Source organism: Crotalus tigris, unplaced genomic scaffold (assembly GCF_016545835.1).
Source record: "Crotalus tigris isolate CLP2741 ecotype Arizona unplaced genomic scaffold, ASM1654583v1 scf7180000023636.1099087, whole genome shotgun sequence".
Lineage (NCBI taxonomy): Eukaryota > Metazoa > Chordata > Lepidosauria > Squamata > Viperidae > Crotalus > Crotalus tigris.
The window spans coordinates 78,454-101,830 of NW_024100093.1; the positions used below are offsets into that span (position 1 = coordinate 78,454).

The following is a 23,377-nucleotide window of genomic DNA, read 5'->3' on the forward strand; positions in this document are numbered from 1 at the left end:
TCCCAATCCTATAGTCAGGCCTTTCATTTTTTGAATCAAATGAAGGATTTTGCATTTGTCCATGCTGAAACTCACATAAATGGTTTCTGGCTTATAAAATCCTTCTGAGTCATGATACTATCTTCATTTATCTATGAGCTTTCTACAAATCTAATGAGTGTTTTTGCAAATCTGTATAAATTAGTGCAAATCTGAAAAATATTATCTAAAACCTCATCCAAATCATTTTCAAATATATTGAACGGTCTATTGCCTAGAATAGAGCAGGGCTTTTCAACTTTTTCACCCATTGTACCACTTTTAGGATACGGCAATATCCGAGTACCACCAGTCGCCTAGCACAGGGCTTTTCAACCTTTTCACCCATTTACAGTACCACTTTTAGGATATGGTAACATCTGAGTACTACCAGTCGCCTAGCAAAGTGTCAAAAACTTGATGACCAAAAAAAAAAAAAAAAGGAAAAAAGTGTTGAAGTACAGGTAGTCCTTGACTTACAACAGTTCGCTTAGTGACTGTTCGAAGTTACAGTGGCACTGAAAAAGTGCCCCCCAAGCCATAGCCAAGCAACACACCTGCCTGCCACCCGGCGGCGCTCTTCTTCCTGTCCAAGGTTTCCATTGTTGTGAGCATTTCTGTTGAAGATTGGCAGCAGGGGTGGGGTGTGTGTGTGTGGTTTTTATTCCCCCCATCTGATGGGTGGTTGAAGCAGGTTTTGGTCTCTTCACATGACCCTGGGATACTGTGACCGTCATAAATATAAATCAGTTGCCACGCATCTGAATGTAAATCACAAGACCCTGGAGATAAGGCAACATTCCAGCTGATTGGTGTTTCTTCTGGGCTCAGCAGAAGCCCCAGGATCAGCGCCGAGCTCCAGCTGTAGCCTGGCGCTGATCCTGGGGCTTCCATGAGCCCTAACAGTCCCAAAGAAGCGTTGATCAGCTGGAACCTGGCACTGATCCTGGCGCTTCCGCTGAGACCTGACAGCCCTGCAGCTCCAGCCGTCTCTCGCTCAGGCTTGTGCGGTGCTGCCCTGGTTCAGCTCATTTCCCTTCCCCTCTACTACTTTTCTGGGATGGTCGCGTACCACCTGCCAGGTGCCAATGTACCACAGGTGGTACCCGTACCACTGGTTGAAAAGCCCTGGAATAGAGCACTGCAATAAGCCATATGGCACTTTCACCTTGTTGAAAAACACTTGATGTACTATTGTTAGTTGCAATTACTCAACCAGTTCTTTATCCATCCAATGGTAGCAGAGTCCAGACCAAATTTTCCTTTCTTCTTTACTAGCACCTTACACTGTTATCAAAACTTTTTGAAAGCCTTAAAGTCACAATGTATTTGTCCATCATACTCATAGAGTTAACAATATTGATCATGCTGTCAAAAAAGAACAGGTTGGTTTGAGTGACTTATTCTAGATAAATTAATGCTGGTTACTGCTAAGCAATACCTTCCCTTTATTTAGAAATGGCTTAATAATCTAATATTGATAACAAGCATTTCCACTTATTTCTTAATTACATATATTTTGTTGTTATTCACGCTGTGCACTGCCCAGAGTCAAGTTTTGTGAGATGGGCAGCTATATAAATTTGATTAATAAATTTAATCAATAAATATTTTTATACTACCTAGTCCATATAACCTCTGGTTGTTTACAGTGTAATATTTTTGAAAATTGAAACAACTTTTGTCATTTTATGGCCTTCTACCACTACTCTTGTCCTCCATGATCTCTCAAAGATCATAGAAAGGACCTCTGTGATGATGTTCCTAAGTTCCTTCAAGGTTGTTGGATGTTATTGAACTGGTTCTTAATACGGAAACTCATCCATGGTAGCCATGGGCTTCCTGACTATTGCCTTACTTGCTTTGAATTGTCATTCCCTCTTTTAAATTATTCTGATTTAACTGTCATTGCTATGATTAGAGGATTTGGATGAAGGTTGATACTACAGGATAATTTTTTAAATTGCTCTTAGGTATGACATACATTACTAAAATTCATTGCATCACAAATAGTGAATGTGCGCTTCTAACTCTAAGTGATTGCTTTCACTCATTGTGTTTCCACTTGTTGGAGGTCTATATGAATAATGGCAACTGGAACTGATTGCAGAAATTGTCCCTTGATCAGTCCATGTTAGGAAGACATCATAAGAGTTGGTTGATCTGATTTTGCATTCTACTGAATGTAATCTCTTGTGTGAATGCTGAAAGTTTATATTCTGTTAAGAAGAGCTGCATAAATTCTGTATCCTATTACATACATAGTTCTGCACAACTAAGAACTTATTGTGCACTATGAGCTTTTCCTGTGGAACATCTTTCAGTTTTGCATTTTTTAAAAAAAGGATCTTTTGAAACCTTAATATTCTGTTGCTGTGTCTTAAGGGAGAAATGGTCTCATAATATCCCAGAATGAGATTTTTTCTAAGCTGTATCCTTTGCTTTTCCTATTGAAACAAATTCCTTTCCCCTTCTCTAAGATAAATGAGCATTTGTTATATGTTCATACCAGTAAACATAAATATGGGCACATTATTTTTTAAAAACTCTTTAATATTTTGCTTCCATGCCCATTATTGTGCTTTTTTATTATTTTAGTTTTTTGAACAGTAGTCTGCAACTTTGAATATTTTCACAAGCACTTCATGCTTTTTCAGAATGAAAGTAGTTTCAGGCCCAAAGCATGCTCAGGAGATACAAATACATTAATACCACAATTCATATAATGCAGGTGGACTTACTTGCTGGTATTGTAATTTCCTTGTCTTTAAATTTATTGAAGGTCTACATCAGAGGTCTTCAAACTTGGCCCTTTTATGACTTGTGGACTTCAACTCCCAGAATTCCTCAGCCAGCGTGCCTGGCTGAGGAATTCTGGGAGTTGAAGTACACAAGTCATAAAAGGGCCAAGTTTCAAGATCCCTGGTCTACAATATGGGATCTGCAATGGATTATCTCTTTCCAAGTTCTACAAATGAAGGGACATTTGCAGTTAGAATGGCTTGTTAAGATTGAAGGAAGACTAGATGTTAGTCTGGCTGATAGTTTCCCCTTTCTTTGCTTAGGAATACCTCCAGAGAAGGAATATGCAAACCATGGTAATATTCAGATGTAAAGATAATCAGTGTTTAATTCCCCAGTGATAACTCCAGGCTCATGTCTTCAGCTCTGCTCTCTTTTCTATGCAAAGGGAGGATGGAAAACTTCAGCTCCTAGTTTTTAACAAACTGTAGCTGATGCCAGCCCTATTTGTCCAGTTATGTTAACAAAATAATGGTTTCAGACCAATCAGGAAATTGCAGCAGATTGAAAAGAGCACAGAGAAGTTTCATAGTTTCCCTTTTTGTGTGAATTACAAGATGAAAGCAAAGATGCACACAAGCCTAAAACAACAGTTTGGTCATGCAGTTTTTGTGAAGTTTTAGCATCCTGATTGTAATTACAGCAATCCCACTGCAATTGTAGAGTACGCCTTTCATTGCATAAAAATTAGGCTGATAGCTTGCAGGTTTTGATCTGTATGTTAACAACAGGAATGGATTATTCTATTTAATGCTTTCACTCTTCCAATACAGAAAAATATGGAAATTTCACCTGATATAATATTTTGTGCAACTTCCTCATAATTTAAGTCAATCTTAACACCACTAATGCAAGTAAAATCCAGTGTGAGGAGCTGCTGGGCTAGATTGAAAAATATTTCACATCAAATGGCTGGCTTACACACACACACACACACGTATACACACTCCATGCCCACTCCATTCCACAGTAATTATGGAACATGTGTCTGCCACTTATATGAAAATTAGATATATTTTGATATACTGTATAGTGCACTATCCTAAAGTGTTGACTGAGCAGAATAATATCAAGAATTCAAGAGAATTTACCACTAGGAAAAAAAATGTAATATGAGAACATGATTATCATTAGTGAACTTTTCACAACATGTTTAAAAAGGTGTTTCAGGTGCTTTTTCAGCTATCCAGTCCAAAAAATGCAATAATTTATCCTGAAGCAAGACAAAAGCTTTCCTATTTTGTGTTTAATGTTATGTACTTATTTAATGTTATTACTTCATTTGCAAGTGATTTATTCTTTGCATTCTTTATAGAATCAGTTTGCCCAACAAGAATTCCTGTGGCATCTCGGGACGAAAAAGGATTTGATATCCTATTAGGCTTAGATGTGAAAAAAAAGGTGAAGAAAAGAATTCAGATTCCAAGCACTAATGTAAAAGCTTATGAAATCACTTCCCGGATTGATTTGTCAGAATTGACAAGGTACGTCTTTCTCCTGAGCTGAATGTTCTTATGAAAGTTTGCCAGTTTTTTATTCCTTAAATGTGTGTGTGTGTGTGTGTGTGTGTGTGTGTATAATATACATTTTAGAATTTTTTAATTCTAAAATTATTTTATGTTTTAATTTTTGAAAAAAAAAATGTTTTCCAGAAATGTATTTCCAGAAGGCCTTCCTCCATCATATGTATTTGTATCTACACAGCGATTTAAAGTAAAAAAAACATGGGATTTGTGGAGGATTCTAAGCCAAGATGGAACACCACAAATAGCTGTCACTGTAATTGGAGAAAAGAAAACATTATCCTTTACTACAACTAACCTAGTCAATGGCAATCAGGTTGTTACTTTTACTGCACCCCGTGTAAAGGTAAAGAGCGTATCATGTGTCAATTGAAAAAAATCTACAACTCTATGGTGTGTTTAAATGCAAGGAGGTCCAATATTTCAGATCAAATTCAACCTAGATTTAGGCCCATGTTTGCAGTTACATTCCGGAAGGTATTGATCAGGTAAAGCAGTGTTTCCCAAACTTGACAATTTTAAGGCATGTGGACTTCAACTCCCAGAATTCCACTGCCAGCGTTGCTGGCTGTGGAATTCTAGGAGTTGAAGTCCTCATGCCTTAAAATTGTCAAGTTTGGGAAACACTGAGGTAAAGCATAAGGATATTCTCTGGGAGGCAATATTTTTATTAAAGGCACAGGTGACCTCAGTGACTACCTAACACTTCTCATTGACTATTGACGCTGAGAAGATCATTGACACCGACATCCCCTAAACCAGCGGTTCTCAACGTTTGTGTGACGGCGACCCCCGTCACACAAACGTGCGCATGCGCAGCGCGGCCGCGCATGGGGGCGGGGCCCCTGCGCACGGTGCGCATGCGCGGCGCCACCCCCGGAGGCGCGCCGCCGCCCCCATGCGCGGTGGCGCCCCCGGAGGCGCGCTGCCGCCCCCACGCGCGGCGCGCATGCGCGGTGGCGCCCCCGGAGGCGCGCCGCCGCCCCCACGCACGGTGCGCGTGCGCGGCACCGCCCCCCGGAGGCGCAGCGCGCCCCCGGAGGGGACAAAATGGCGGATCGCCGCGTTTGGCGACCCCACAAAAGAGGTCGATCGACCCCAAATGAGGTCGCGACCCATAGGTTGAGAACCGCTGCCCTAAACTCTGCTGAAGATGTTACCTAGCCTGATAACGAAACGTGGGAAACTAACCCACAAGCTCAGAGAATGAACCTTCACCCTCACTTTTCATTGATTTTGGATTGCTGTTGGCTTATTCAACCTATTTGAAGAGTGCTAGGCTGGTATTCTAGCATTTGTTAAATATGGACTGGTTTTATATTAAAGACTATTCTGAAGAGAAGAGTCTACCTAGAAAGAATGGGACTGACTACAGGAGTGGCAATTTATTACGAATATGTCCCATTTTTTTCAGTAGTTTTTAAATAGCTCTTTGATGTGGTCAGATGGCTAATTCGTAACATCTGTTGTATTGACTGCATTGGTGATTCTCATCTGGAGTTTATACAATGTATTGTACACAGCAGCTATTTTCGAAGGGGAATTGGAAATTTTACTTTGTCCAAATGTACATTTCTAAACCCAAATCATAACTATTGGTACTGATGTAAAAGCCTTAACAGTTCGGGACTAATGTATATAAATGAATGCTGCCTCCATATTAGGAGCACCTTGTCCATTTTTAGAAAGCCTTTATTTATTGGCTAAAATAAAGATAGGTCAGCACCACTTGGGGCATGTTTGATGTGACATAGGTGTCTTCATTCCAAGCTTATGCAGCAGTCTTTACCCGGGCATTTTAGTAACATAGTTTAACTTTGGTTTAACTTATTGGACTAAGGACCTAGATTCAATTTTCTCTGGGGTAGGTTATAAAAAAGTGGTGCCTTATATGGCTTTCATGCTGCTCAGCTTGATTTTCCTGTTTGTTTTGGGAAGATGACCTCTGAACGGCCATAGACAGCATCCTCCAGATAGTGCTGGATCCCATTTCCTAGCACCTCTCACTATTGCCTGTCCTGACTTGGGAATGCTGGGAGGGGTAGTATTGCAACATTTGGAGGGTATCACCCTTATTACTATTGTAAACTACCCAGGATAGCCCCATGATGTGATGGATAGTAAATATATTTAATAATAATACATAAATAAACATTCTATGGTCCCTGAAGGCCTTTAACAAAGAATGGCAGGCTACTCTTTCAAAACTGAGATACAAACGTTTTCTAAAGAAGATAGATTTGTTCTGCTCTGCCTATTCTGTTTTCCACATAGGCACTACTTGGCAATATTAAGAATGTATTTTTAGAAAAAAAGATTTTTGAGTCTCTCTGATTGGTTTTTACATGAATAGTGGGCTATATTAAGTTGTTGCAATTAATGATGCTTCAAGGTTATATGAATGACAGTGTAAGTCTCACAGGTCCTATACAGAAAGACAAACATACATACGTTTACTATTCTCTCACTTTGTTTTTCTAGACGTTGTTTGATCAAGGCTGGCATCAAATTCGTCTCTTAGTAACTGAAGCTGATGTAACATTGTACATAGATGATCAAGAAACTGAAACGAAGCCATTGCATCCTGTTGCAGGAATCTATATTAGTGGAGTGACTCAAATAGGAAAATATACAGGGAAAGAAGAGACTGTGCAGGTATAGACTTATTCAGATTGCAGTGTTTTATGAAACAGAAATAAATCTACGCACATTAGTATAATAACCTGATCTCATAGCTTAAAATTAGTCCAGTTAAATTTAATGGACTTTGCAATGAATGAGCTATATTCATTGGTTGCTTTGATTTAGTGAAGGGCACTTTTATTCAGGTTAATACCAGTACCTATTGGCTGCTGTTTTCTTTTACCCATTTAAGACCCTGCTATCTGTGAAAGCTCTTCCTGAGGGCTGTTAGATCTTCTGATCCAGAATGGGGAGTTGCTGTGCCTAGAGGGGCTTATTGCTAACCAGGTACTTTGGCTAAAGAAATTAGGAGTGACATCTGTGAGTGGAGGGAAACACAGCTCAAGGCCTGTGGGCTATATGACTTACCCCTCAGTCCCATTTATGGCCTTCAAGCATCCTGGGATCAGACATACAAAATTCAGCAGCAAAACAGGTGAAGTCTGGAAGCACCTTTTTAAAATCCTCTTAGAAGAAAATTAACTAAAGTGCTTCTGCAAAGAATTGGTGGGGGGGATGGTAGAGGGAGTGGAATGTAGAGATCTGCAGAATGGGCCTCTTCAATAGTTCTCAGGCTGGACACTGTTAATTGGGTTCAGTCAATAGGCTGCTTGTCCCAGCAGGTCAACCTCTTTTCAAAGGCATGTTTTAATTTACTGTTAAATGGCATCTTCTACTAAGCATTATTTGGCCAAAACAAAGAGTGCAACCCTATCGCTTCTAAAAATGTATGGATATCTTATGTTTATTTTCCTCTTCTGTTCAATCATGTATGATTCTTGGAGACTGCCTGGATAAGTCCCTGCAGTTTTCTTGGCAAAGGTTTTTCAAAAGTGGTTCCCTCCTTCCAAGGGCTGAGAGAGTGAGACTGGTCCAAGGTCATTCAGCCAGCTTAGTGCCTAGAGTGGGACTAGAACTCCCAGTTCTCCCAGTTTTTAACCTGGTGCCTTAACTATTACACCAAACAGACTTCGCTGTAGGACTTTTTTATTTGTTCCCTCCTCTTCCCCTTTATCCAAATTGCCTTGTTGGATAGCACTTGGCAAGTGATCATCAGGAACAGGATCACATCACCTCAGTTCATGTCCATATGTCCATATAGCCCATTGAAACCCCAAGAGTGTATTCTGTCATTGTCACGGACCATGGGGGAGGACCAGATAATGGTGAACCTTTTGGCTATATAAAAGCCTGTTAAGATGTCATAAGAAATACTTGTCTAAAGAATGCATAATTTCTGCTTTACAGTTTGATGTCCAAAAGCTAAGGATTTATTGCAGCCCAGAACAAAACAGCCGTGAAACAGCCTGTGAGATACCTGGCGTTGTGAGTATTATAGAAGATTACTAAGAACTGTTGGCTATTTCTCAATTAAAAAGCTGGGAAAATTGGGGAAAAGAGCTGAGGAAAGAGATTCTGAGAATGGGTTTGTCTTTGGAAGAAAAAAAAAAGGAGCCTGTGCTAAAATTATGTTAACATAAACAATACTCTAGGAATTTAGGCTGCTCTCCATCAGACAACTTGTCTAAAATTCCACAGGGATGATTTTTTTTTCCTCCCAAAATGTGCTTGATTGCTCCTGCTGAGACGAGTATTTACAGATCTCTTTGCTGAGGCGTTGGAGATCCAGAGAGACCATGGTCAGAAATTAGTTTTCTGGTTTTTGGCAGTTTCAAAGGATGCAAAAGAAAGGCTTGCTTGTGTGTGCATGTTTTAAAAAAAGTTTTAATCCCATCATTTTTCCCCCCTTTTCATTTCAGAATGGAGAGGTAGGCCAAACAATGCATAATATTCGTACAAATGTAAGGTAACATTTGCTTTTCTTACATTTCTAGTAAACTTACTATTAATCAGGTGAGACAGGAATGTATTGTGTATTTGGAATATGAGATAGAAGGAAATGTGGAATTTTATTGTTTGCAAAACATTTTTTGACCTCCACGCTGAGGCATTCTTCTTTAAGTAAATAATTCAGTTGACATTTGTTTCAATTTTTATGTTATCTTGAACTAAATTTGATGTACAGACTATCTTCCATTACTCATTACTAAACTATTTTTATATTACTAGGAGCATTCAGTGCTCACATTGATGAAATATGTCTATGTATGTAAAATATACACATGCATACTTATTTCATATTTATATTCTTTGCAAATGCATAGATATAAATATATATACAATGTAGAAAATGAACATATTCTGTTTTTAAGGCAAATAAGGTGCTAGAAAGTATTCAATTTTTTTGCAGTTATGAGTGAATTCTTGGTGATTTATTTCAATTATACATGAAAAGAGAAAATATCTAGAATTTAGAATATATAAGGGATGATTCAGTGGAAATTTCTCTAATTATAGGCCCAGGAAAAAATCCTTGATGGATAATCCTTACATTTAAAAAAGTGCGGACTTGTTACTTTGTTCTTTGCAAAAAAAAAGATAATGCTTGAGCACTTCTATGTGAAACATTCTGAAAGCCGGGATACTTTTTTTTTTTCTAATATAGATGTTACTGTGGGTGCTAAAAAGACTTATTTTTATAGACAATACGAGCAAGAATTGTTTGTCTCAGAGAAGACCTTCCCTTAGCAGTCTGTATGATTTAGTGTTCTTGATACTTTTTTTGTTCCAACCTTAGCAGAATTTGCCAAGTGAACCCAGACTGTTTCTCCATTTGACCCAGGAGAGGGGGGGAGAGGGCTATTATGTAGGTGGGGATATATTACATAGGTGGGAAGGATTATGTTTGGGGAGGGTCTTCATTTTTTTAATTGTGATGTGCCTGTTTAATACTTATAGTACAGGAATCAATTACCCCCTTCCTCAAGATAAGAAGAAACTGTGCCTTCAGGTTTCAGCCGTTATGATCCAAGAGGCTTTCACGCAGGGGTGCACCTTATGTATCCTTACTCCAGTCAATAGAGTCCATACTGAATTGCAGCTAATTTGTCTATATCTGATTGATGGATCCTTCAGCATTATCCATCTCCTCCAGATGGGAGAAGAGAGGCTTATAGCATTCTGTGAAAGGCACCCAGGATTTTAAATTATAATTTTTTCATAGAAAATCTGTAGGAATAATTAAGTTATATCCTAGGAAACAGAAGCTGCCCTCTGATTTCTACAGTGAATTTTGTGTTGCGATTATGAAATTGCGATTATATCATCAAAGCTGGTTTGATTATCTTTGGTTATTTTAGTGGAACAAGTGTAAAAATTATATTGGAGTTTCTTTTCTTGGCTAGTGCAAGAATGGACCCAGCGATGTAGGATCTACACCACCTCCTTGTATTTGTCCTCCAGGAAGACAAGGACCCCCAGGCCCCAAAGTGAGTGGACTTTTGATCTAATATAGGTGGTAGTTTATATATACAGTTGAGATAATAGAAGTATTTGTGGATTAGTGCACTACTGGCTAATCAAGTTGTCAAGAACTGAACTTTTTCAGTGCTAGAAACTTTATTCAAAAACCACATTCCGACTATTTTGCCCTTCTTATTGTCCATTCTCCTCAATTTTTACCACTAATGTCTTCATGAAAGTCTTAATAGCCACTAAGTAGGACTTGAGTTTACAATGGAATTAATCACTCTAGAGATAGTTGAAATAATAGATAGATGTGTGTAGATTTAAGTTTAAATAGTCATTTCAGAATTTAGCAGTCCTCTAGAAGACTAAATTGCAGAAAAATCAATGAAATGCCAACATTATGATTTCCCATGTGAAAAGCTTTGCTGTACTAAAAAAAAAAGGAATTATTGCTTTTGTGATATATAGTAGGAGGAAAGAATGGAGAAAAGTAAAATAAACAAAACTTGTAGAGATGGGGGCCAGGTAGAGGTCGGGAGCAGCAAACTGCCCCTCCAAAGCCTGCATGCCTCTTCCCTCTACATTATCTCATCCTTCACATCACCATGGCAATGTGAACTACTACCCCAGGCTGGTACAATGACCTCACCTGCCTGATATCAGCTAGCTTACACCAACAGGATGTTGCAGCAAACTGCTCCCTGTTTTGGGCCTCTGGCTTTCTATTCTTAAGGATTGGTAAGGAGTTTAACCAATGAAATGCTATTGCTACGCTATTGCCATGTTAAACTTTTGCTGCTTGGAAAACTGTATAAAAGAATAAACGCTGCGAAGGCGGTCAGCCATATTTGCACCCTGCAATGACTAAGCACTAATTACTACAAAAACTGTGTTTTATTTTCTCCTCCCTGTTAGCGCCTGCCAATCTAGCAGTTCAAAAGCATGCAAATGCAAGTAGATAAATAGGTACCACTTCAGTGGGAAGGTAACAGCGCTCTGTGACATCATGCTGGTCACATGACCACAGAGAGCACTGGCTAAATGGGCTTGAAATGGAGATGAGCACCGCCCCCCCTATAGTCAGCTACGACTAGCGGAATAAAATCTGCAGGGACTTTTTTACATTTACTTTTATCTCATTGTTAGACTGAAATTGTAAATGAGTTTTTTAGTGAACTGGTTTATTGCTATATTATTTGTCAGAACTATAGCAAAGTCCCACAATTTTAATGTTTATTTAATATGTTTAAGTTTCACTATAGCTTTCCCAGGGTTTGGTTCATATTACTGTTGGTTAAGATATGGAAGCTAAAAAAAGCCTACCATCTTTGATTTGGTGCTGAATGTTCCCCTATAATGTTCTTACAGTCTCATATATATCAGCATATAAAAAAAAATAATCTGGCCAACTCTGAGGCCCTAGCCAACTATTATGCCCTTTTAATATAATACTTACAAAAGTTTTTATTTAATTATGCATGTTAGGAAAGTTTGTAACAGCTGAAATATCCAGCATAATATCACTGCCTCTTGTGAAAGTAAGAGCAATTGATGAAAATGTTTCCCACAGAAAAATTAAGGGCTGGATTGTAAAGACAAGTCCTGCATAAAATATGTTTGGTTTACTTCCCAGGTTTTACAGTTTTGAGAATATGTTAGAATGAGGAGAGCTGTTCATTCACAATCCTCTTATCATATGAAACCCATTCTGATGGTCACTAAGCACATATGAAGCACAACTTCAGGCCAAATGTTGCTTATGTGCATATAATTAATATCTATATTTTTTAAAATGTAAATATAGATAGTACACAACTTACAACCATTGGTTTAATGACCTTTTGAAGTTACAACAGCACTGAAAAAAGTGACTTATGACCATTTTTTCACACTTATGACCATTGCAGCATCCCCATGCTCATGTGATCAAAATTTGGGTGCTTAGCAACTGGCATGTATTTATGACTGTTGCCCTATTCTGGTATCATGTGATCACCATGTGCAACCTTCCCAGCTGGCTTCTGATGAGCAAAGTCAATGGGGGAAGCCACATTTACTTAATGACCGCATGATTCACTTAACAACTGCAGTGATTCTTTTAACAGCTGTGGCAGAAAAAAGTTGTAAAATGAGGCACAAAATAACAACTGCCTCACTTAGCAATGGAAATTTTGGGCTCATTTGTGGTCATAAGTCAAAGACTACTTGTATAATAAGGCCCACATAATGGTAGACCAAGAGTATATAGAAAATGGGAGTTTGATTTTTCTTCCTTACTGTGGTCTTCATAAAATTTACTCTTCCCAAGCTGCCATTGACAGAAAATCCTCTGTTGATGCCAGTGCAAGATATTATAATTTTAATTAGGATTATAACAGAATACAAAGGATTATTTTAAAAAAATCCCTATACAGTTGAGTCCCAAGATTCCTTGGACTTCTCTGAAGCTGCTATTTGAATTTCTTAAAATGTACATGTTGGCTGAGTTTATAAAATGAATATTGTATAAATATGGGTGTGAGGGAAGAATAATAGTTCATTAAACTTGTGTGCCATCTAACTTTCTATGACTTTGGGTGGCATCAAAGTATTACGACTTTTACATCCTTAAATTAAATGTCATGCTATATTGGGTTAATTCTGTGAAGACATCCTTGTGTACAAGACAGGTATGCAACATCCTAGCTTTTTTGGTATACAGAGTATATCACAATAACTTAAATTGGTACAGAAAGGAAGAAGTGAATGAGATACAGGGCATGAAGTGAAAAAAAAGACCATCTTCCTTATATTATATTCAAGAGTGACAGATTAAGGAAAAGAGAAAAGAATTCCGTCTCACCTTTTCAGAACTCACGGCTCAGTATTTAGCAAGATAAAGCAATAATAGATAATTGAATTATTTTCATGCTACTTGAAAAACTATCAGAAAAGGAAAAAAAAACATTTTTGTTTTTAAATTGTTCTTAAAAAAAATTGTTCTCCCAAAAAGAACAACAACCCAAAATCGAACTTTTTCTTCATCCTGTAAGCACTGTTGGCAATGAAAGATCCTTTTTAGAGGCTGGATAAATGTTTTGTGAGTCCAACCTTATTCTGTACTTTGTCTTATTTCTAGGGTGATTCAGGACAACCTGGGAATCATGGCTTCCCTGGAGAACCTGGTCCAGATGGTAAGCCTGTGAGTACTAAAAACTTAGTCATCTTCAGTAGTTTTTAATGCAAAACTGATAATAAAATGGATCAGAATGTTATTGTGAATAAACAAATAATTGAGCCTAGAAATACTCCTTAATACAAAGAATTAAGATTCCTACATTAAAAGGTTTGATCTGCCAAAAAGTGAGTATTAGTATTTTCCTTAAAATTTAGCTCAGCTTTTTGTATCATTTCCCAAAGTTAATTCTATGTTTCATAGTCCTTTAATTCTACTGCTATTAAAGACACTTGCAGTGTAGCCCACCCCCACCCCCCATAAAATGAATTTTGCTCAGCTTGGTGCCCTCAAACTATCTTGGGCATTTTTTAATGATAAAATAAAAAATATCCCAAAAACATCAGATTACTAAAGGCAAGTATAGAAGCCTTTCACAATTTGAAATTATTTTATATTCGTAAATGGTTAACTCTTCTGCTATAAAAGTTGCAATGAAAATATTTTGGATGCTATGTTGAATTAATTTAGAAATGCTAGCTTCATAATTGCATTATAAGATAAATTGCAGAACCTTGTATGGGCCAATCCAGTTAGCATGCTTTTGATTAAAGCATATTACAAAAGATATCTAAAAATTTAAATTAGTTTAATCTCTTTCCTAACAATTAAAGTAAAGACAAATGAAATACTAAAATGGAATATCTTCAAAGTTCTGATCTTTCTCCAGAATATTCAGTTCTTTTTAATATATTCAATGAAATCAGCCAATTTAATTAAGTTCCTAGATTTTTTTAAATTAACAAATAAAACAGCCTGATCTTTATTGTTTTTAATGCTGCTTTGGGTGCACTTTTCTTGCTCACAATATGTTTCCCCTGGTTTGATAATACTTCTATATTTCTACAAGGCTGTTGTCTCTTTTTGTTGGTCAGAGTATATTTGCTTTCTGTATCAGTTCTACATGGAAAATCTGAGATAAATGCTTGTTGGAAACTATATAAATTTTAGGGATATTGCCAATTGCTTGAGGAGCTCCACGTTATAAGTTGTCCAAATTTTCTTATTTTGGTTCCTTAGTTACATTTTGGCCATGCTTATAGGTAGAACAGATGGTTGAAATTATTATGGTGGTTCCCTTTGGATGCTAACACTGTACTGTTATGAGTAGCAGTACCAAAAATACACATTTCCATGTATTGAAGACTGTAACGGGAGAGAGTCCAAGAATAAATAAATCCTAGTATAATGTTCAGAGAGGACCAACAGCTAGCAGAACCAAGATCTTAAAAAAAAAATGGTTGCTTTTTTATGGGGGAGGATTTACTTGAATAGTTCAGTTAATTATAAATCTATGAGTTTGCTCAAATGCTGAACTCTTCAACAAAAAAAGGAAAAGTACTTCATGTAAATTGAAAGATATTTATACCATTTTATTTAACTCTCTTGTTGTCTGGAAAGCAACAAGAGGGCACAGGTTGGCGAAGCTTACCGTAAGGAGCTGTAGTAGATTACATGACGTCATCCCATAATTCATCTTCCCCAGAGTAACCCTTTGTCAATATTCTCAGTAAGCTCTGTGACTGATTAGCAACCTGAGCCTAGATTTTCTCAGACCAATATTCTTCACAATACGGACAGTATTCAGGCAGTCCTCGACTTACAACCACAATTTGAGCCCAAAATTTCTGTTGCTAAGCAAGACACTTGTCAAATGGGCTTTGCCCAAATTTATGACCTTTCTTGCCACGTTTCTTAAGTGAATCACTGCTGTTATTATGTTAATAATAGGATTGTTAAGTGAATCTGGCGTCCCCATTGACTTTGCTTGTTAGAAGGCTATAAAAGGTGCAACTGCAATCGTCATAAATTCATGCCTGTTTTGATCACATGCCTGAGGAAATAGATGCCATGTACACTTTAGTTATAAGAAATACAGAAACTTAATATAATTAATCATAATATCATGTAAAAGTAGATACCGTGCTGCTCATAAAGTCTCCATAATGTAGTATAGCCTCTGGATTAATGATAAAAAGACTTTTTGCTACCAGTGGGAAGTGGGAAGTTACACTACTAGTATTTTTAGAAGTTGAGAGCCACATCCTTGTTGTAGCTTTTATTCTAGCTGTGGACAAAGGTTCTTAGTAATGACATAAATAACATTATAATGAACCATGCAAGAAAAAAAATATCAACCATTCTTGTAGATTTATAATCTGGCAGTTCTGCATGTTTTCCTCAGATGAGTCAGTTTTTCAAGTTGAACATTTCTCACAGTATGGAAATTTTTTAAAAAGTTATTTTAGGAATTGAGAGGGCTATTAAGAAGGAATATTAAAATCATGATGCTGCTCTTGGTCTGCCTAAGTGGCAGTCCTATACAATACTCTCATTGGAACCTATTCCTAATTATTTTGTTGTCTTTCAGTTAGTAATTGAGCTGTAAATGAAACAGTCTTTGACTATTCCTTAGCCATAATTGGAATGGTCTGTAAAGTAATAATACAAAACCTTGCATCCCAAAGTCATATGCTTCTTTTAATGAACATTTGCTCTATGGGCAGGTTTATTAAGGCATAGAGGCCGTTTCTAATAAACTCTAAATATCATGAAATATTTATTTGAGTTAGAGCCATATTCCTTCCATGTATACAAATTCAACTTTCCAGACTGTTTATATAGAAAAAATTGGGAATGTTTGCTTGATTTTGAAATAAATCCTAATTTATTTATATACTATTTTTCTAATGAATTTTGAATTCTGACGTAAGTAGCATATGGAACATCAGAATGTGTGGTTATTGGCTATCTTATTTATTTATTTATATTCCACTTTTTATTATTTTTATGAATAAATCAAGGCGATGAATATACACAGTGCTTGTTCTTTCTTTTATTTCTGCACAATAAAACCCTGTGAGGTGGGCTGGGATGTGAAAGAGAGTGACTGGCCCAAGGTCACTAGCTGGCTTTCCTGCCTAAGGTGGGACTAAAACATTCTCCTCATTTCTAGCTTGATGCTTTCACTAATAGAACTAACTGACTCTCACTATGTTGATTTTTAAACCTCCCTTTTTAAAGATAAATATTGCCATAGAATGAGGGAACTTTCCTAATCCAAATTTCCATTGAAGTGCTCCTTGGTCTTCTGGGGAAAATCAACAAATATGAAACGTATCAAAAAAAATGAAACTGAAAAATGTTGATTTAGGATAAAGAATGCCTTAGAATGCCTACTGAAGATTGTTTGGAATGTATTGATAGCTAATAGCCTGAACCACATTGCTTTATTCACAATAAATATAATTGAAATAGAAAAATACTTTGCTGAAGTAATATTTAAGCTGCCCAACTGGGAAAAGCATTCAGAACAAAATATGTGATAGTAAAACCAAGAACCATGACCTAAAAAACCCAGTGATAAGTATCAAATGATCCCAATTTAACTTCCAAATATATACAGTAAAGATAATAGGTAGATTTCCATATAGAAGTAGTCCTCGAGTTACAACTACTTATTCAAGCAATCATTCAAAGTTACAATTGTGCTGAATGAAGGAGATTTACCACCGGTCCTTAGAGTTTTGGCTGTCAACATGTCCCCATGGTCATGTATTGGCAATCTGGGTACTTTGTGCCTGGCTCACAATTACGTCACAGCAAGTGGAGGTCTCATAATTGCATTTTTTTACTGTTATGCACTTTCTACTATTCCCTGACAGATTCCCACAAGCAAAATCAATGAGGAAGCCAGAAGGAAGTCTGAAGTTATTCTCCCTCACTTTTTTGCCCACTCACATTCCATAGTGCCTGCCCATACCATCCCCTACCTCCCTGTGGCACCCACACACTTTCCTGTGCTCTGGAGCACCTTTCAACAGTATTCCCTACCCCCATGGCATATATATCCAACACATCCACCAGCCTGCTGGCCAGGGACTCCCAGCCCTTCCTGCTTAATAACCTGCATAATCCTGGAATGATGATGACATATGTGCTTTATAGCCAACCACTTAGTAGTGGAAATTACTATTGTAACCTGTGGACCACCTGTAAAGATGAATGTAGTAGAGGTAGCAGCTTCCTCTATAGCCATATCCACATAGCTGCTTTGCTGAGTATCCTTGCTGACCAATAACTAGTAGGAAAGCATGCCATGCTAAATCTTGGTCTCTCCACATTACATCTTTACTGTGTACCCAAAACGGGTCTGTCTGGGCTACTGTCAATGCAGCTTTAAAGTGCATTATATCAAGGACTGTGATTGGTTGTTTCTTTGGCAGAAATTCCAGCCCTCCGCAGCGTCACCCACAGTCCAAAAAGTGTTCACCAATTAGCATGACCACAGTCTTGTAATTCTGTGCACTGCATTTTTAAAAATCTTTTTTTTTCTCATTATACCACTGGCTAATTGAACTCCCCCCCCATTCCTTGTACGTGGGTTGATCAGTTGACCACTAAGTTGAGCCGTGGTGGCGCAGTGGTTAGAATACAGTACTGCGGGCTACTTCTGTTGACTGCCGGCTGCCACCAGCTAAAGGTTGACCGAGTCTTCCATTCTTCTGAGGTCGGTAAAATGAGGACCCAGATTGTTGGGGGCAATAGGCTGACTCTGTAAACCGCTTAGAAATGGCTGTAAAGCACTGTGAAACAGGTATATAAGTATAAGTGCTATTGCTATTGCCCTTGCAAGAAAGCTGTTTTCTTTTAATCTCTTGGCTGCCATCTAGTTGTCATCCAGTATGGGCAGCTGACTGGGATATAGTAAGAGTCAAGTATTGAAGAGTTGGGAGTTTGGGAAGAGGGTATTTTGAAACCAGGAGAGTGGAAGTGCCAGGCCTGCCCTAGGCATGAAAGCTGGCTGGATGTCTTTGGACCACAATTCAGCCACCACATTTTTACATTCCCTGAATGCCATGCGGTCATAGGGATTTTTTTTCCTGGCAGCTCATCTCTTTTCCTGACCTTTTTGTTTTTTTGGCAAGATGCGATTAACTACTATTTATTATTTATTGCCAACAACTTTTAAATTTGAATTAATTTTTGCGGAATGTATTTTATGATTCCATGTGAAAATGAACTTTATGTTATTCATAATAATCGGTTTTGTTAATGAAGACAAAGGGGACATTCAACCCATTTCCTCCACTGAGATACAGAAGAGATTTAAATAGCAACTTAATCATTGTGGACCTTTTTAAATCCGATTTGCATATGTGAATTGGTATATTCTATGATGTGTCATGTTGTTATTCTATAACTGAGTGTAAAGTAGGATTTACGCTTGCAGAAGTAACATAGAAAGCCCCACATTTGTTTAGGAACCAGATTTCTGATCCTCTTATGTCAATCATCCATGAAAAATGTACTAATAAGTGTACATTACAAATGTGTATGGGAATTCCTCACAGGAGGTTACTTTCCATGTAGTTCTGATTTAGAATGGGGCAAATTGTGTAAAGTTCAGTCTCTTTATCATCAAATTAATGGATGGATACATTTAATTCAATTTATTTGGAAGATAATGAAATTATCCTTAATGAGTACTTTACTGTTCTGCTGTATATGTATATGTATATGTATATGTGTGTGTGTGTGTGTGTGTGTGTGTGTGTGTCTGTGTATGTATATGTATACATATATGTATATATATAGGTATATATGTATATACACATGTATATGTATGTATGTATGTATGTATACACATACATACATATACATACACACATACAAATTCTATTGGCACAACAATATTCTCAGTTCTGTGCACCTGACAGAAACTCAAGGCTGAGCCATGAAAATGTTGTAAATCATTTAAAGCAAAGTGCTCAAACACACAGTAGTATTATGTTTGGGTTTTTCTTCTTAGGGTTATCAAGGAGTAGCAGGTACTCCAGGATCACCAGGGATTCAAGTAAGCTCACTATGTCTTTTTTTTTTTTTTTTACACTAGAAAATGCTTCTTTAAGTGCCTTAATGTTTTGGGGGAGAATTTGCAAAATTCTTAACCGGCATGGACAAAATTGAGAAAAGCTATTCTAAGAGCCTCTGTTAAGCAACATTTTATATAATGGTTTTGTAATTATAAATAAAATCCATAAAAATCAAAAACAAGGTTCCTAATCTAAATTATTATTATTTTTACAAGGGTCCACGTGGTCTGCCAGGTGTGAAAGGTGAACCTGGGACAGATGGGACAAAGGTAAGGCTAATTTAATGCCTATAATTCATTTTAATCAATAAATGCTGCATCACATACCTAATACTCAAAATATTCAAAAGATAGTTACTAACATATACATTTTCTGTTTAAAATTTACTTGACTGGCTGTACAGAGGCATCTTTGTATAGGGAAATCTCTAGTTTATTTACATTAATTTTAAATTGCTTCTGAATACTTCTTAGTTTAGAGACATTTTCTACCATAGTTTGCTTTTTATTTGCTGCATTTTAAATTTCACCAATAAGTCTGGATGTCCAACCAATGACACATAGAAAAGATGGGTTCATTTGTGTGCATCTGTGCAATTTTGACAGTGTCTAAATACAATGTATTTGGAAGTTAGGCTTTGTATATGTTTATAACCCTACTGTATAAGACACTGGGATTTTTGTAAAGTTCACAATAACGTGACCTTATATGTGATTGTTTAATAGATTTCAAGTCATTTTTTGGGAAAGCATTCTGCACATTTGAAAAATACAAGCATTTAGAACTGTATTCAAAGTTTTTTATGGGATATAGCATACTTATACTGCATATATCATAGCTTCTTTATAGCCATCACTCATTATATAATTATACTGAAAATTCATCTTGACCAAATTACTTTGTATTCTGTATAGTATTCAGAAAGCTCTCAGTGAGCAATGATTTTCCATTCTTTATAATATCAGAGTCAGCTGTGGTAAAGAATGAATTTTGCAATGACTCCAAGAGTAATAATAATGAGATATTCATTGTGGCTCTTTAATGAGTGTTATTTCTCTAAGGTATGCAAGAAGCATTTGAGCCAGATGTTTAATATTTTCATTTCTTGTAAGATTAATAATGTTGTTGTTTATTTTGGTTGTGGATCACCATAAAATTAATAATATAGCAATCAGTCTAAAGTAGAAGTAAAAATACAACATTAATCTAAAATTGCAAAGGAATCAAACCCTTGATTCCCTATAAAAGACCTGTAAAAATTATAGTTGGAATGCTACATATAATTAATTTAGATAACAGTAGATAAAGACATAAGAAGTATTAGGATTTATAAAACACTGTGAAAATGTAAAGCTATGCTTGTTGTTGTTAATTGCGAAGTCGTGTCCGACTCATCGCGACCCCATGGACAACGTTCCTCCAGGTCTTTCTGTCCTCTACCATCTTCTGGAGTCCATTTAAGCTCACACCTACTGCTTCAGTGACTCCATCCAGCCATCTCATTCTCTGTCATCCCCTTCTTCTATTGCCCTCAATCTTTCCCAGCATTAGGCCCTTCTCCAGTGAGTCCTTCCTTCTCATTAGGTGGCCAAAGTATTTGAGTTTCAACTTCAGGATCTGGTCTTCTAAAGAGAAGTCAGGGTTGATCTCTTCTAGGACTGACCGGTTTGAATGCCTTCCAGTCCAAGGGACTCGCAGGAGTCTTCTCCAGCACCATAGTTCAAAGGCATCAATGCTAACCTCTATTAAACCTAATACTTGCGGAATACTTACTAGGGATTCTTGAAATTAAGGCAATTATGGTCCAACCCAATTGCAACATGGACATAGCAAAACATAGCAAAGAATATAATGCTTCATTTGATTATTATTGCTGGGATGGGTTTATTCCTTTTTATTGTTTTTGTACTGATTTTTTTTTTATCTTTATAAGCCATCTGGAATCACTGAGTGAGTTGGGCGGCCATATAGATTTTTTATAAATAAATAAATGGGAAATCGGGTGGGGGAGGAAAGTACAGTAGAAAAGGAGGAAAAGATTATAGAATATACTGAGTTGGAAACCTGGATTAGATGCCATTGTGATTTAGCTTAAAGCTACCTCAAAATGTATATCAACTGAAATTTGAGTTAAAGTCACTTGAGTTCAAGCTGTTTGGGCTTGTCTTTACACAAACTAATGGTTTTGCAAAATGTCAGTTTCAGACGTTTAAGAACATTTTCCTACTTCTTCAAAACAAAATTGACTATTGTTCATGTTCAGTTGTTTGTGGGTAGAGATTATTTTAAAATGTTTCAGAAATTGTGAATAAACAGGACTTTATTGTCCGGATGCTGATTTATATGTGCTGGTACAGATGTACTGTTCCACATACTGGCAATATACTCCTCAGTTGTCTTATCGGAATAGGTTAAGATGAGCTTGCAAATAAATCATTGGTAGTTAAAAATAAAACAGGGAGGGAAACATAACATCTGGCAGGGAGGGAGAACAGCAAAGAATCAAGCTATAAATAAAGTTACCTGCTAAACTAACTTCATGAATAAAGCCATATGCATACATATTTACTGAATTCTCTGAAATAATCAAATGTTTTTATTAACCATAATTCTACATAGTAAATATGTTTTTAATGTTTCTATGTGACATATCTGCTGTGACAAGATATTTCCCAACAAATATTTTAGTGGGGGTTGGTTCTAGGAAGAACATCATAGATTGTTTGCTTCTATGTTTTGTGCATTCCAGATAGTTCATTTCTTAATTATTTCAAAATGCAGATGCTTGGAGCTTCTGGCTGATGGCTAATTATTCTCTAGGTTGCTTTTCCTAGCCAAAGCAGTGCCCTTTGCATTTGTTTGTGTACATCATTTCCTCATGTCCTAAGAAAACAGTGGTATAATTCTCATTTAGAAAGCAAGCCCAGTGGAATAAATACCTTTGTTTCATTTACAAAGTGATGCCTTTTGATACCTATTTATTTAGTTACGGTGCTTCACAGAGATTTACTTTTTTTTTTCCTTCTAGGGTGAACGTGGAGTTCCAGGTTTCCCTGGATTACATGGAATGCCAGCATCTAAGGTTCAAACCAAATGCTTCTTGTAACAATGGGTAGGATGTTAAAAAAAAATCAAGGGATTTTCAAAATAATAAAAACCCTGTGCTTTTTAGCTCACTCAGAGTAAAAACAAACAAACATAGGACTTATTATTCCATGCTTTCTTTTCTGTCTTCAGGAACACAACTTTTAGTTGGGAAGATTGTCAGATAAGTAGAGGTAGACAACCATATTTCTGGAAGTGATGATATCACATAGGCTGACTTGTTTATCCAATTTTAAATAGTTATCCTTTATCTAATAAGGTTGTGATACTAGGGGAACTATTTTTCAATATTATCACCTCTTTCCTGATCATTGAAACTAGCCTGCTCTGAAGGTCTGGAATGCTTAGTCTATTTATCACCTCAACATCAGTGGAAAGCTTGTCTTACGTGAAATATTGCTCATCCTTCCATTGATGCTACCTCCAAGAAGATAGATTTGTTTTTGAAATTTTAATTCATTATTTAACAATAGACCTCCTAAAAATATTGTAAATTGGAACTATAATACAGGTAAATTAGAGTTATTACTCTTTCGCATTAAGTTGTTTTTATATGTGTTTATATGCTATATTATTATATGTTTTCTAGTGCTGTGTAGGAGGAGTGGCAGAGCCTGGGGGTGGAGTCAAAGAGAAATCAGCCTAGAATCTCTATGTTCCCACAAGCAATCTAAGTCCAACCCATCTTGAAGTCCAACTCTTATCTAGTGCCAAATTGGTGCTAACTGTTAGTTGATTAGATTCCTGTGCATAGACATAAGCAATAAATCAGTTTAATTGGAACTGAATGCATGGCCTTGGTCTTTTGAGTCTGATATACTGGCTGTAAAAACTCTTGAGAGGCAGGT

At 36.9% G+C, this 23,377-nt stretch overlaps 1 protein-coding gene across 6 annotated transcripts in view; it reads left to right on the forward strand.

The window, feature by feature from the left end:
• COL21A1 (collagen type XXI alpha 1 chain) overlaps positions 1-23,377 on the forward strand; it is a 103,446-nt gene that overhangs the window by 37,575 nt on the left and 42,494 nt on the right. For all 6 annotated transcript variants that reach the window (XM_039320348.1, XM_039320353.1, XM_039320350.1 and 3 more), the window contains 10 exons: positions 4,136-4,304; positions 4,473-4,689; positions 6,825-6,998; positions 8,274-8,351; positions 8,786-8,794; positions 10,271-10,354; positions 13,453-13,515; positions 19,361-19,405; positions 19,640-19,693; positions 22,453-22,506. In XM_039320348.1, coding sequence (XP_039176282.1) covers positions 4,136-4,304; positions 4,473-4,689; positions 6,825-6,998; positions 8,274-8,351; positions 8,786-8,794; positions 10,271-10,354; positions 13,453-13,515; positions 19,361-19,405; positions 19,640-19,693; positions 22,453-22,506 — 947 coding nt within the window. The remainder of the gene's footprint in view (positions 1-4,135; positions 4,305-4,472; positions 4,690-6,824; positions 6,999-8,273; positions 8,352-8,785; positions 8,795-10,270; positions 10,355-13,452; positions 13,516-19,360; positions 19,406-19,639; positions 19,694-22,452; positions 22,507-23,377) is intronic.